Source organism: Haliotis rufescens, unplaced genomic scaffold (genome assembly GCF_023055435.1).
Source record: "Haliotis rufescens isolate VD_foot unplaced genomic scaffold, xgHalRufe1.0.p SCAF_1, whole genome shotgun sequence".
In the NCBI taxonomy this organism is placed as follows: domain Eukaryota; kingdom Metazoa; phylum Mollusca; class Gastropoda; order Lepetellida; family Haliotidae; genus Haliotis; species Haliotis rufescens.
Window position 1 is genome coordinate 60,829,574 of NW_025963779.1, and position 14,787 is coordinate 60,844,360.

The following is a 14,787-nucleotide window of genomic DNA, read 5'->3' on the forward strand; positions in this document are numbered from 1 at the left end:
AGAGGCGACCATAATGGATCGGGTGGTCTGGCTCAGTGACTTTGTTCACTGTGTATCAACATACTCCAACAGCATGGGTCATTGCTCATAATATCAGTCACTGGATTCTCTTGTCCTGGGTTGATTAGTTAAAGGTAGCCATATACGTGGAATATTCCAAAGGACTAGATTTTTTACTTTCCTTTGACGTGTGGGATAATGATATACAAAGATAAAACAATCAAATATTTTTATGTGTGTGTGTGCATGTGTGCTCTAGTCATGACTTATGTCGATATATAATGCTAGCTCACTGACATACCATGCCGAAGTTTAACATGACTACCCCACTTAGACACAGTATACTGACCCCGAGCCGACCAGTCCTTGTTTTAGCTCCTTAATGACGAGCACCATACAGGGTTACAACAAGTACCATCTTTTAACGTCTTTTGGTATGACACGGCTGGGGATCGAACCAAATCACACTTACTCAATGTGTTGAATCAAGTTGAATGAGGTCAAAGTGATTGAGACCTTCCGCACTCCAGGTGCACACACTTCCACTGGACCACTGTGGCGGTCTGTTGTCTTATAAAACTCAAACACATTTACAACTTTTATAACAAAACCAATAAATATTTACAAAACCTCCCCTCACAAGCTAGGTTCCTATATACCTGCTGCAATTTGTTTATTTATTTTGTCCATCATGATCTGGTCCAGCATGCTTCGTCTCTGATGCACAATGAGGTAGGACACAATCCCAATAACCAGGCACACTCCCTCAAATATCCAAAACTGCCTTTGTTCTGCATCTGGTGTTATACCACATCTGAAGAGAGAAAGTAATATTATTCGGGGTAGAGTCATTTTGTTTCACAGCAATAATCAAGCTTTATCACACGGTCCTATATATATTACAGACATTTATGTAAGTGAGGTGAGGTGAAATGGGGTTTAATGGTGGTTCAAGATAATTGCACTCATATAGTGACGTGCATGCACCTGTGTGTGTGTGTGTGTGTGTGTGTGTGTGTGTGTGTGTGTGTGTGTGTGTGTGTGCGTGTGCGTATGTGTGTGCGTGTGTGTACTTGTAACAGACTGGACAAATGTTGGTTTTACAGTTCTATCCCACTGAGAAACCCTGCCACAGTTTAACATGTATACACCACTCAGACAGTATACTGACTCCAAGCCAGCCAGTCGTTGTTTAATCCCCTCAATGCCAAGCACCAAGCAGGGTAACAACAAGTACAATCTTTTAACGTCTTTTGGTATGATGCAGCCAGGGATCGAACCAGCGACCTTCCACTCTCCGACCAAAGTGGTCATGATATATCTAGACCAATTTTCTACCCCAAGTCTATAGCAAGTGTCAGTAAACATTCCCAAATGGGAATTAATCATTTCCAAATTCATGTTATAATAGTTATTACAAATGTTTTGGCTTCAAGGGGTGACTTGTATTTCACTGATAACAGAAACAAACAAGAGGAGAGGCTTTAATGCTTAGTTTTATACTATTGCACTGAACCTGTTGAATACAATGTTTAAACCTCTTATTTAAAATAAGAATACAAAACTTTTTAAAAAAGCCAAGAAGACTTAGTTTGGAATGCCTAGACAAATGCCTGTATTAATGAAAACTCAAGTCTGGACCAAGCAAAGCACTGGTTAATGTTCTGAGCATTGTCCCTCGCTATATCAACCCACCATCAAAGCCAGAGTCTGACCACTCAATGAATTTTTGTCATGTATTACAACAAAGACAGTTTAATGGAGGCCAATTCTGTCCTGGAATCCACACAGGGGTCGTGCCATACACTATAATGACTTTGGGTCAACATGTGACATGTTGCAACCACAATTTAAGCCTGGTGTTATGTACATGTATTAAAAGTTATAACACACTGAATCTGTTGTCTGATCTGAATTTGTTGTTTGTATGGTTTGGATTGTTGTTGTTTAACGCCACACTCGGCAATATTCCAGCTATATGACGGCGGTCTGTTAATAATCGAGTCCGGACCTGACAATCCAGTGATTGACATCAAGAGCATCGACCCATGCAATTGGGATCGATGACATGCATCAACCAAGTCAGCCAACCTGACCACCCGATCCCGTTAGTCGCCTTTTACGACAAGCATAGTCGCCTTTTACGGCAAGCATGGGTTGCTGAAAACCTATTCTACCCGGATCTTCAAGAGTCGAATCTGTGGAGATTCTGGGTAGGACCTTTCTTCAGCAAACTATATCAATCATAAGAGGCAACTAAGTGGATTGGGTGGTCACAATATCAATCACCAGATATCTGGTTGGGAATCGGTTATTTACAGGCGTATCATCATGTAGTTTGAATACTGCTGAGTGCTGCATTAACAAAAAACAAACTGTTGTGTGAATAAACTGGCGACTGGAGAACTCACCCTGTGTACATTATTTTCGTGTTTTCACACTGTATGAGCAACTTGTATCCTTTTTCTAGACAGTAGTGTACTTCTCGTCTCTAGAAAATGAAAAGAATAAATCATTTGTAAAGAAGTAGAAATAGTGTCACGGAACTGTAGCTCACCTGGATATGTGGTCAACTGTTTAGCTCATCTTCCTGAGGCAAGCGTGTCCACTAGCCTAGATCAAAGTCTAGTTTCCACCCTTGCCATTTCAAGCCTTCTTGTCTGTGTTAAAATGAGAGGACGATCGCAAATATTGAAAGTCCAATCAGAGTTTGTTTTACCAAATCAACATTCGGGTTCTAAAATGTGGTCGCTGCTATGGCCACAGCAATTCAAATTTGAACTGAAATGTATTGCAAAAATTAAGCAAAGACATATATTTTCAGAGTGGTGCAAAATTTTCAATCAACTCACCCAAGCACTTTAATATATTTATTTGAGTGCAAACTCAAATGCCAGAACGCTTACCACTGAGACCGAGATGCAGTGACGACCCCTGCTGACCATTTCATGTTACCACAATGTGCAGTGTTACTTGATACTGTGAAGTCTGTATACCTCTAATATCATAAGAGTAAAATGTGGCAGTGAGAAGTATCTCCACTGTGGTAATGTGTCATTTTGGTTGTCTGTCTGGGATGAAATCTCAAATCTTTTTGATATCTGATCCATAGGTCATCTGCTATGGTAGTCATCTTTGTGAAACCATTTAAAAAAGGAACAACTGTCTGACTGGACATTGCGTTTTAATCACAAAGGACACAACTGGTTCTACACAGGTTGACACCACAATCAAGCCAAGAAACGTAGCCTTGAAATGGTGAGGGTGGAAACACGGCTTTGATATAGATGTTATGTTTGTTGTTTAATGCCACACTCAGCAATATTCCAGCTATATGACAGTGGTCTGTGAATAATCAGGTTTGGACCAGACAATCCAGTGATTGACACCATGAGCTTCAATCTACTCAATTTGGATACGATGACATGCATCAACCAAGTCAGCGAGCCAAACCACCTGATCCTGTTAGTCGGCTCTTACGACAAGCATCGGTTGCTGAAGACCAGCAACCTATGCTTGTCGTAAGAGGCGACTAGCAGGATCAGGTGGTCAGGCTCGCTGCCTTGGATGAGGCGTGTCAGGGATGAAATATTATCAACACGACGAGTGTCATTTTTCAAATTCTCATCCGTCTTAGACCAGCACATGACTGTGTATGTCCACTGAAGATAGGTAAACAATAGAAAACAACATGAAACGTTTCCCTACAACGCTAGTGAGGATTTGATATGGCTAGTAGACACTCTTGACCTTGGAAGACGATCGTAGTGTCAATGACTTTGTTTGGTGCAGAATATTATCAGGCAGCCAACAGATATCTGGGGTATTGCTGAGTTAGGCATTAAAAAACCAACAAACATACATATCATCTCCATGATTTTTAAAGATGGAGAAAAGATAAAAAGCAATGAAAAAGCTGCAGATCTGGTATGTCTATTCAGTTTCCATACCTTAGTTTGAAATATACTTACAAGTTCATCTCTTGTACAACTTTTGCATACATCAAGTGCTGTGTATTTCCCAGATTTACATGTCTCATTTGCATTTGCTGTGAACAAAATAGGGAATGATATTAAATCAAAAAGAATATTTCCAGTCCTTGCTAGAAAAATACATGGCTATTGCTTCTTGGAGTACTATAGTATTAACAGTGAGATAAAAGCAAGATGGAATGACAAACATGATAAAAGATAAAAATGGCTCTAATTTGCACTATTTCCATGTTGCATAATTTTGCTCTAAAGATTATCTCAGACTCATAAACATGTCAAAGTATATGATGTTTATTTGTAAGTTCAAGGAATGTCCCTCCTCACTTAGCATGCTTAGTCATGGATAACTGGTCACATTTACTTTAGGCTGGCAGTCAAGATTTAAATTACTTTCTAAGTTCCATGATTATCATATACGGTAACTCATTAACTGATAAAACAATGAGACACATTCAAATTGTCCATGTCATCATTTGATTAAATCTCCCTTGGTAATAATCAGCTGATAATGATTGACTATGCATCTTCAAGTATCTAATTCATTATATTCAATAAGATACTTGGTATTTTCATGAGTGATTTTCATCTCTTATTTATGTTGTTTATGTCACAGTCCATGAAATGAATAGCAACAAGAGGACGTTTTAGGGCATGGACAAGGTGCAATATAAACTCACATCATCATCATCATCATCATCATCATCACCATATTATTATTATTATCACTACTATCTCAAAGTAAATTTTACTAACCCATTGCTTGGAATCGTGCGTCATTCAATTTTCGTTGGTAGGACCATCTACTTTCCAGGATGAGTGTTACAATAGACAGACTGTAAAGCACAAAATTAGTTGTGTAGTAGGACAAACAGGTCTACAATATCAAGGGATGTAGCAGACAATAAACCCTACATCCTATAAGTATTAACTAGAAAACAGACACAAAACAAATACAGAGTGCATCCACTGGGACAATTTACATACATGTTTATAAATGAATGCTGCTATTTCATACGGGTAATTTGACACCACTGAAAAATAACTTCTGTATTATTTTTACGTAATCACTTAAAATCTACAATACACAGTTGAACGCTTCACAATCTTCTATTGCTGGTACTTCTTTGGAATCTACCAGTTGAAGGCTTTGAATCCCCTGGACCCCTAAATAAACATCTTATTTTGGGAGTCGTGCACTTTATCACACTGATTTTTTTCAGATTTCATTTAGCACTCACATTGCTAGCTTAAAGCTTAGCTTGGCTATTAAGTGATTCTAATAACCAAACACTTTCCCACAGAACCTATCAGAAATAATTAGTGTTCATTTCCCAAGTCATCAGCGCCCAATTGTTTACCTTTATATACTTGCCATTTTCTCAAAACTTGAAACTTGATAAAAATTGTGTTTTTTTCCTCAAATTATAATGGATTAATTTGTTAAAAGAAGAAGCTAACCCATACCCTACCTCACTACTAATGCTAAGGATCGTAAAGGAGTGTTTGATTGATGAGTGGTGCCCAACCCTAAGGATCGTGAAGGGGTGTTTGACCAGAAAGGGGTACCTATCCCTTATGATCGTAAAGGGGTTCTTGATTGGAAAGGGGATGATCGGAGATCCAAGGGCTAAGGATAGAGTTGGGGGGTAACCTACCCTAACCCTAACATAACTAAACCTGGGGAATGAGGAGTCTGTGAAGCAAGAGTGGTAGCCTGAGTCAATTAGCTCAAGCTGCACCCGGTAAACTGCATTGATGCCATTATTTAAGTGTGCAATGGTGAAGCAAACGATAATTTTCACATTCACGTCACCATATTTTGGGATGTGATAGGGAATCATTGAATAAATTTGAAGATTGGATATTTAGCTTGATAAGTTCTTTCAGTTTGTAGTCGGTGCACATATATAAACTATTATTTGATCAAATGCATTGATGAAGTGGGAGTAGTGCACTTTACCGAGCGCACTTTTTCAGATCCATTTAGCGCTGCAGGGGCTCGAACGCGCTTCGCCGGCTCACCAGCTTGGCTAATTAATGCGTTAATTAGCCGACGCTCTACCACTGGACCGCAAGCGCTATCACATGTAATCAGTGCTCATTAGCACCACATTCAGAAAACAATGAATTGCGCATGCGTGTGACTTCACAATCTTTTCTTGAAATCACACCCATCACTGTTTATGTCAACATGACCGACCAATCAGATTAACTGGATTAACGCTTGAAAAGGTAAGAAATTATGGCAAACCCTTGCCCAAAGCAAGCTAACCCTAAGGGCTGAAAACGGGTGTTGGATCGTAAAGACGTGTAAGTTTCCCTAAGACCGAAAACGGGTGTTGGATCGTAAAGACGTGTTAGTTTCCCTAAGACCGAAAACGGGTGTTGGATCGTGAAGCGAGAGTCACCAGAGCGTGAGGCACGGTAACGGTATATCGAGACAGCGGTAGCTCTCTAGCGCGGTAACAGACTGGATGGTAGAGCTCGGGCTGCACCCGGTAAACTGCATTGTTGCCGATGAAGTTATCGAGCAGATCACTCTATTAACCATGTTTACAAACATAAAGATTTAGATTTGATATTGGACACATGTAACACAAGCGAACTCACCATATTAGTGCAATAACTGCAAAAACCATTCGTTTCTTTGTACACAATTCTATCATGCTTAGTAGTTTACTCCGCCGTCGATATTTCATAAACAGACTTCAAGAAAATATCTAGAAATACCGAACAATACTGATCATCTTGAGCACCGGAGTCACTTATGCATGAAATATGATCAACTCGACGAGTGTCATTTTTCGAATTCTCATCTGCCTTAGACAAGCACAAGACTGTGTATGTCCACTGAAGATAGGTATACAATATATAATAACATGAAACGTTTCTCTACAACGCTACTGTTAAGAATGTTTTATGTTTACACATTCCTGAAGACACTATGCCAAGTTGTAATGTTTGGAACGGAAGCGGAAGTCAGTGTCTGCACATGCTATTTTCCTAAAAACAAATGTTAGTAGAAGTTATTGTTTAGACCGTCAGGTGGATTGACATGTCCGCAATACAACCTTTTATGACTCTCGTGGTAAAATTATACCCGTTGGCCGTAAATTTCAGTTCGTATGTTGGTTAATTGCAATTTTTCATACTTATTTGCTTAACCAACTCATTATACTACATAGTATGATAGGAATCCAAACTTCTGATCATAATCACGAAATTTTACAATCAAACACACCTTTCTGTGAGTTTTATATATATAGTTATATATATAGAGAGAGAGCGGGGAGGTTTACTGTTCACAAAATCTAAAATTCCATCTGTTGTACGGGTATTTGCAAAGTTAATAAAACGCTGAAAGAATAGATGATACATATTTGGAAACAAATAATGTTCTGTCAGCTGCCTTGATACCAAACTAGTAAAAATGTTTTGACGTAAAACAACATGTCCCCGCTCAACCTGTGATCGAGTAACATTAGTAGTGGCAAGGTGGACATTGTTCCAAACGTAGACCTACCTGCGGGTCATCTGGAACAGAAACGACCCCATTAAATGTTTGTTGAGCAGATAGAAATGAAGATCGGATGTTTAAATGTGTGATACGACCTGCGGCCGTATTTGATGGCATATGTAATATGATGTTAATAGGCCTACAAAGAAAACTTAACAAATGGGAATTAGAAGTTAACCTAGAGAAGCCATGTATTGTTGGTTTTAGAAATGAGAGATACCTAAGAAATACAGAAAAATGGACTTATGATGGTAAACATATGAAACGTATCCCACTATAAATATCTAGGTATTGTCTTAACATTTGGTCAAAAACGTGTGGAACATTATCATAACAAGCTAGAAAAGCGTCGTTTCCTATTCTCACATTATTGAGGGATCATCCAAATATTTCTCTAAAGGTAACGGAAATATGAGGTTACACCTCTCGTGCAAATATTGAACAGATTCAGAGTTTTTACTTTAAATCATATTTATGTGTTTATAAAAAAGATATATCCCAAACAGAGACCATATGGTCTCTGATCCCAAAGTATTGTATTGTCTTAATCATTACACACCAATAATATGTAAATCGCTCTGAATGACTGCAGATGAGTTTATGGTATGATGCTAAGTCAATACTTAACCGGAATGTGCCATTTCGACTGGTGCCCTTATCAAACTCGGTATTACTCTTACAAATCAAAGCCAACAGATCAAAAGGTAGTTTTTAGGAAAATACAACACGTGAAACGGAAGCGGCGAAAGGTATTGTGGGGTTTCAGCCATTTCAGAGCAGAAGGACAAGGAGGTCATACTCACACAGACCAAACATGTTCCGTGCCGTACAGCGAGCGAGTCGATCATTGCACTGTGTTGCTGTCCAGACTCTGAGGAGGCCAGCAATCGGTATGAAATTCGTACGGTGTAATTTGTTTCACCATTTGGCTCTCAAAATTTACTTTGATCCGTGTACGTGACAGAAATTGTCAGAAAAGCATGTTCAATTTTGACTGATAGCGCTCATTTTCCAAACACGTTTTCGGCGTCGTTTCAGGTACGACGATTGACAGGGAACAATGTGTACAACATTTCCATGCTTCAATAAAATCACCTTCTTGATACTGTTGATAAACACGTCTTTCCACAAACTAACAGTTTCTATATCCTGAGCTTTCTAGAGTTACTCCCCTTGTCCTTGCCCTCTTTGGTTCCTAACCTTTGTAATCATCATCACCAGGTGTCGAGAACATTTTTCGTGATGCTACTATACTTTAATGCCCATATGCAATTAGTGGGTATAAAATATATTGTTTTGATTCCATCAGAATTCATAATCACTGGAGTCAATATAATCATCAAGGTCATTAATTCAGACTGAACATATTTTGAAAGAAAGTTTTTAGGCAGAGTTGATCATATCAAGTGTTGATGATCAGTTATTGTATGGTATCACTACTCCACTACAGATATACTTGATCCCTGTTTATCATGTATATACTTGTCATGCTAAGCAGTAAGCTAATTGTCACTCAAATGATCATGATTATGAACAAGCTTGTCGGTGGATTGGCATAGCAATGTACCACAGGGCATAGCAATGTACCACAGGGCCAGTGGGACTTCAGCAGGGTTTTACCTTGACTTGGGGGACCCCCAATAATTAATTTTGATGGTCCTTGCGGACAATATAAGAGCCCTGTAAAGTAATGAAATGGTGTAGTGAACGTTTTGATAATAGAGCCTGGAATGAAACAATGTTCATGTGGACAGTGGTCATGGTTGATGGATGAAATTACAGAAGCCCGTAACTGTCCTTGATTTGCTTTAGGTACAATGAATATTATTGTGCCCTCCCAGCGGAAGAAACTAACATTTTTAGCCCACTAGTCCTTACAATGATAACATATAGCAAAACCCTTTGAAATGGCTAATTTTTTCTAGTCCTTATGACACCTTAACTATTGGGCAGTTGGCAAGGACTACAGGACTAGTGCCAATTTCTAATGCTGCCTCAGTTCAGGCATCTTCCCGACACATGCCCGAGGCAAGAGAGTAAACTGACTATACAAGTCCAGTTTCCACCCTTGCCAAACTAGGTTGGTATTATTATGATTATGGAGTTAAATTTGGCTGGACTAACGAGTCTATGCATAGTCCAATCAAAATCGGGCTACCGAAATCAAAATCCGGTTCGTAAACTGTCATGCAGATTTCGGTTGATTGCAGGATTTGCAAAGCATGTGCACCGCCAACTCATTGTCAGCAGATATTTTCCATATCTTTTCATGTTTTTAATCAAGGTGCTCACTTGATTTGATTGATTTAGCGATGTATGACCCGTTTTATCACGATATACAACTTGATTATCGATGAGATCGTCCTGATTGGGCACCACCATTTTGTGTGAAGCAAACGCAAGTGATACGAGAGGTGGAATCTGATTAGTCCATAGGAGAGGTTTAGAAGGGACATAACTGGTAATAGCCACTGGTGGCGCTACGATCGAGCCCAGGAATTCCAGCCTAGTTCAGCAAGGGTGGAAACTGGACTTTAAAAGTCAGTTAATTCTCTTGCCTCGGGAAGATGCCCTTCGGGACGCAGTATATTTTTGGGGGGTTATAGCTAAAACGGCACCTGGCGAAAAAGGCTACTATTGCCTGGCGAAAACTGCACCCTATTCTTTTTTCACCTTGCATTGTTAGAAACTAACAGTTTTCGTCATCTAGTCCTTATAATGATAACATATAACAAAACCCTTAAAAGGGGCAAATTTCTACTAGTCCTTATGATACCTTTACCATTGGGCAGTTTGGCAAGGACTATAGGACTAGTTCCAATTTCTAACGCTGCCTTGGTAAAATAAATGAAATTAAACTTACCTGGTCGCTTGCAAACACCAATAATTGTGAAATGTTAAAACAAGTTTACATTAAAAATTAGCCTCTACTCCAACTATATTTCAACTTAGCCTACATGCAACTCAACTTATTGTGAAAACATAACATGCCTTGAAGTAAAATAAATGAAATTAAACATTGTCTCTTACAAACACTAATAATAGTGAAATGTTATAACAAGTTTACATTAGAAGTTAGCCCCCTACTCCAATTTACTCACCGACTCTGATTGGGAGGCGCAACAAACGTATTGTGAAAACATTATTTGTTTTGAAGTAAAATAAATGAAATTAAACTCACATCGTCTTTTACAAACACCAATAATTGTGAAAAGTTAAGACAAGTTTACATTAGAAATTAGCCCCGGTGGTACATGGGCCGATATTTTAAACTGTGATGAAGATGAAAACTGTGAAGAACTGAGTATGCTCAACTGATGAGATTGGATGAGAGTTTTATGTGACACACAAATGTGAGTCCAGTAACTGGACTCACATTTGTGTGTCACGTAAAACTCTGCTTCAGACAAGGTTTGACTACTGACTAGGTCTCCAGTACTCTGTAGCACCCAGTGGTGTCATACATATGATATGCACAACTATGGATAATACAAAATTACTGAATGAAGCGATTCATTGACCACAGCTTATCATGACTTAGTCACTATTGTGTGATGAACTTGACATTGTTTCAGTTCAAAGAGAGGATCGCCATTGGTTTAGAAATATATTTAACCAAGGGTTCCAAGTTTGATCTATTCCTTTGTCATGCATGTCACTGATAAATGTATATCATAACTTAGCTTCAGTTGGTGTGCGCCACTCACATGGAGTACAGGAGAGTGATGAGGAGTTTGATGCACGGTATGAAGCTTACTTCAGCAGACCAGATATTGATGGCTGGGAAGTTCGCAAGGCCATGAATGATTTACAGGTATATATAAATAATTCTCCAAGTTCCTACACAATTGGATACATATAATTATTGCTGATATTACTGACTGCGGCATTAAACAAGAAGCAAGCAAACCACTGATGTCCCGCACTGATAGGTTGCTATGTATGTGTGCTGGACAATTCTTTGAAATGTTCCCATCAATGACATGATCATGATGGTTATGCCCAGATAAAATGCCTGGGTACTCTGTCCCCCTTATGCTTACTAAATAATTAGAAATATTTGCAATAGAATCATCTAATCGCTTATGTACATAACACAAACATGTTAGGAAGCAGCTAGCTTTGAACTCACAAATCACTCGGTCAGTGGAACATGGACAGTGATTTGATTATCATAATTATCAAGATATAAATCACATCATAACCAATATCGAGAGATAGGTAAGACCATCATTTTCACTTTTCAGTATAAAGTTAGGAAAACAGCACTATTATTCTTTGAACATACAGATTGATGGTAGTGTTTAGGAAATGTATCTTGAAATTTGTTCCTTGATCATGTTGATTACAACCTGTGTATTTGGTATTTGTATTAGCGTTAGAGAATAGACATGCATTTGTATGGCATTAGCCATGTGGGATGTCGTTTTGCAACATGTCATGACAATCCATGCCAGTACCACGATGACATTCTCTTGGCAGAACACTAGATGATATCATTTTATTGAATAGGGTGTGACAAACATGAAGGGATATTTCTTTTGTTCCATTTACAGCGTTTGAACTAAACTAAAAAGCTTTACTAACCTGGTTAAGATAAAATGCACTTAAAATGTTAAAACAATGGGGAAGTTTATACTAGCCCGCAGGAATTTGTACTAGCCCGGGCTAGCAGGCTAGTGTTAATTTCTAACCCTGATTCATTATTGCAAGGCCTATTTAACAGGTTTGACAGGCAGTTACTAAATTTGTATTATATTTCAGGGTTACGACTTGATCCCTGAGCCGAGGATCATCATTGCTGCAATGAAAGCTTGTCGCAGAGTAAATGATTACGGCTTGGCTGTCAGGTATCTTGAGGCTATCCAGGTAAGACAAATATCCATTGTGTTCTCGCATGGGAGCTCCTGAGTAGAATTTGTCCACAGTAACATGGTGAAAGAGTTCTATAACATTGTTTGGATGATCAGTTAGTTGCCATGGGCTCCTTGAACTTTTGAAGTATTCCACAGGAACATCCCAACTTTGAGTTGTTCCTGAAACACCCATGTCTCATAATAGCGACCCATTTGTAATGTTTATTCGCAGTCAGCAGTCTCAAATTATTTTTTTCTGGGGTGTCACCATGTTTGCTGGATATGTTGCAATTGTCAGAAATAATAATGATTATCTTGTTATAACTCCAAGTCCGGTTCCTGTCAAATGGCACAAAGGAATTCTGTCTCTTCGTCCTTCTGAGGACAATTTGTTTTAACTTGGTCAACACTTTTTATACCTATAGGAGAGGTGCATTGCAAAGTTTGATTTCAATATTTAGATTTTCTATTCAGCTTTAGTTTACATTTTTTTACTTCTTTTTTTAATTAAACGATTGATCTATAACTTGAAAACTACTTCATGGATTCTTTTCAATTTAATTGGAACTGTGTCCATACTAAAAGAAGAGCAAAACCGTGCAAAGCCTGATTTTGATATGTGTATTATCTGAAAAAATAATGTTTTTAATGTTGGAATATTTATTTTACTTCAACATTTGTGTGACCTATGACTGAAAAATACTTCATGGATTCTTTTCCCATTGGAGGTACAGTTTCTTTACCAATACAAGGTGAGCCCAGCTCACTTTTGTCTTGTCTCTTTTACATTTCTATAATTGCACAGTGTTGGTGTGTATTATGATTATGAATTGATAACAAACCATTTTTCAGCTGTCATTTCTGATTGTAACAGTACAACTACAAACCTTTTTTTACAGGACAAATGTGGCAACAAAGTGAAGGAAATCTGGCCATACATCTCCCAACAAATCGACCCCACCCTCAAGGATCTTGGTATCCTCACACCTGAAGAAATGGGCTATAACAAACCAGAACTAGCTCTGAAGGATGTATACGATATGTAGATATTTAGGTCAGTGGACATGTTCTGAAACATGTAATAGCTGTTAGGCTTTTTTTACTTTTCATGTCATCAGACATCCTGTTTGTGCTAATTTTCCCCTCATTGGTACAGTGTGCAAAGCCATTTACATATATCCCCACCTGTGAAGATCCCGGTTAGAACTGATCTTCAGCAGCCCATGCTTGTCAGAAGAAACCTATTGACCAGTGTCCAACCCAGGCCACACGATTGCGCAATTCACGCTAAAAAAAATCAAATCACCCCCTCATAAAAAAAATCAAAGCGCGATTTCTTGTACAGTCACTTACTTTATCAGCTGTTTATCCCTACCTTTAGATTCAATACTCACTAAATCTTTAATCAATTAACGAAGAAAGACAGTTCACAGCAAACATTGTAAACAACTGTCGAAGACCGATCGATAACAACTGGAAGTTCAAACACGAGTGACGTCCCTTGGGTTGCTGAATTAATTATCGACAGGATTGGCATAGGAAACAAAATTTGACTTACTTTTGTAGAAATGTATCAAATTTATGTTGTATTTGTTGTTTAGTAAAAACCTTTGACAAGGTGTTTAAAGACAATAAATATTCTATCTTGAATAGTTCTGAAAATATTTTTGAGCATTTTAGTTTGTTTTAGTTTCGTTTCTGAAGTCACACAATATGAATCGCCGACTGTCATAGCAGACGATCTTTTGAATAGTGAATGACCATGTCGCGCAAAAACAAAAGAATTATAGACTTTTTTGATCAAAATAGAAAAAAGCACAAAGCATTGTTATTCATTTCAGTTCTTTATTCTGATCTGTTACACTTTTATATGATGATGTTCCAGTACATAATACAAAATAAGACATTTTTGAAGAAAGCAATTATCCCCCCTACTTTTTCAAAATGCCTCCTATTTCTACATGATCGGGGGACAAGCCCCCACTTGATTTTCAATTCTGGGTTGGACACTGATGATTGTGGGTTGAGATCCTGGTTCGCCCTGATTATGTTTCTTGGTTTGTTAGCACCATACCACATGATAACAGGTTATGAAAGTTATTACTATCTATGACTTGTGACACTTTTGGCTTTCTGTCTACATTAGTGAACATGCTATGATGTAAATGAGATACAATTCAAGCTGCATAGAACCCATCTCTTGCTCCATTGCATTGCTGTGCTCATCTTGTGTAATGCCGTCGTACATGAGTCCTTTGTTTTGTTGCAGGGTGAAAGTATGATCCTGGTCTCTTTGTTATGTTGAACAGAACTTGAAGAAATTCCACTGCAAGGATACTATCCATCAACCGACATGATAGTGACTGTTTTGTGTGAATGTATGCTATTTAAAAAAATGAATAAAATCATATGTTAGCCATAA

General features: G+C 38.3%; 2 protein-coding genes across 2 annotated transcripts; one reads left to right on the forward strand and one right to left on the reverse strand.

Annotated features, from left to right (window-relative positions):
* Positions 1 to 585: 585 nt before the first annotated feature.
* Positions 586 to 6,982, reverse strand: LOC124145058. Its single transcript, XM_046514726.2, has 5 exons — positions 6,603 to 6,982; positions 4,746 to 4,825; positions 3,972 to 4,048; positions 2,412 to 2,491; positions 586 to 814 (listed from the first exon to the last, which is right to left on the reverse strand). Exons 1-5 carry the CDS (start codon positions 6,689 to 6,691, stop codon positions 652 to 654), a joined length of 489 nt encoding a protein of 162 aa, XP_046370682.1. The 5' UTR covers positions 6,692 to 6,982; the 3' UTR covers positions 586 to 651.
* Positions 6,983 to 8,241: 1,259 nt separating this feature from the next.
* Positions 8,242 to 14,787, forward strand: LOC124145057 (cytochrome c oxidase subunit 5A, mitochondrial-like). The gene is made up of 5 exons (XM_046514725.2): positions 8,242 to 8,399; positions 11,193 to 11,323; positions 12,274 to 12,378; positions 13,265 to 13,419; positions 14,635 to 14,787. Exons 1-4 carry the CDS (start codon positions 8,324 to 8,326, stop codon positions 13,409 to 13,411), a joined length of 459 nt encoding a protein of 152 aa, XP_046370681.1. The 5' UTR covers positions 8,242 to 8,323; the 3' UTR covers positions 13,412 to 13,419; positions 14,635 to 14,787.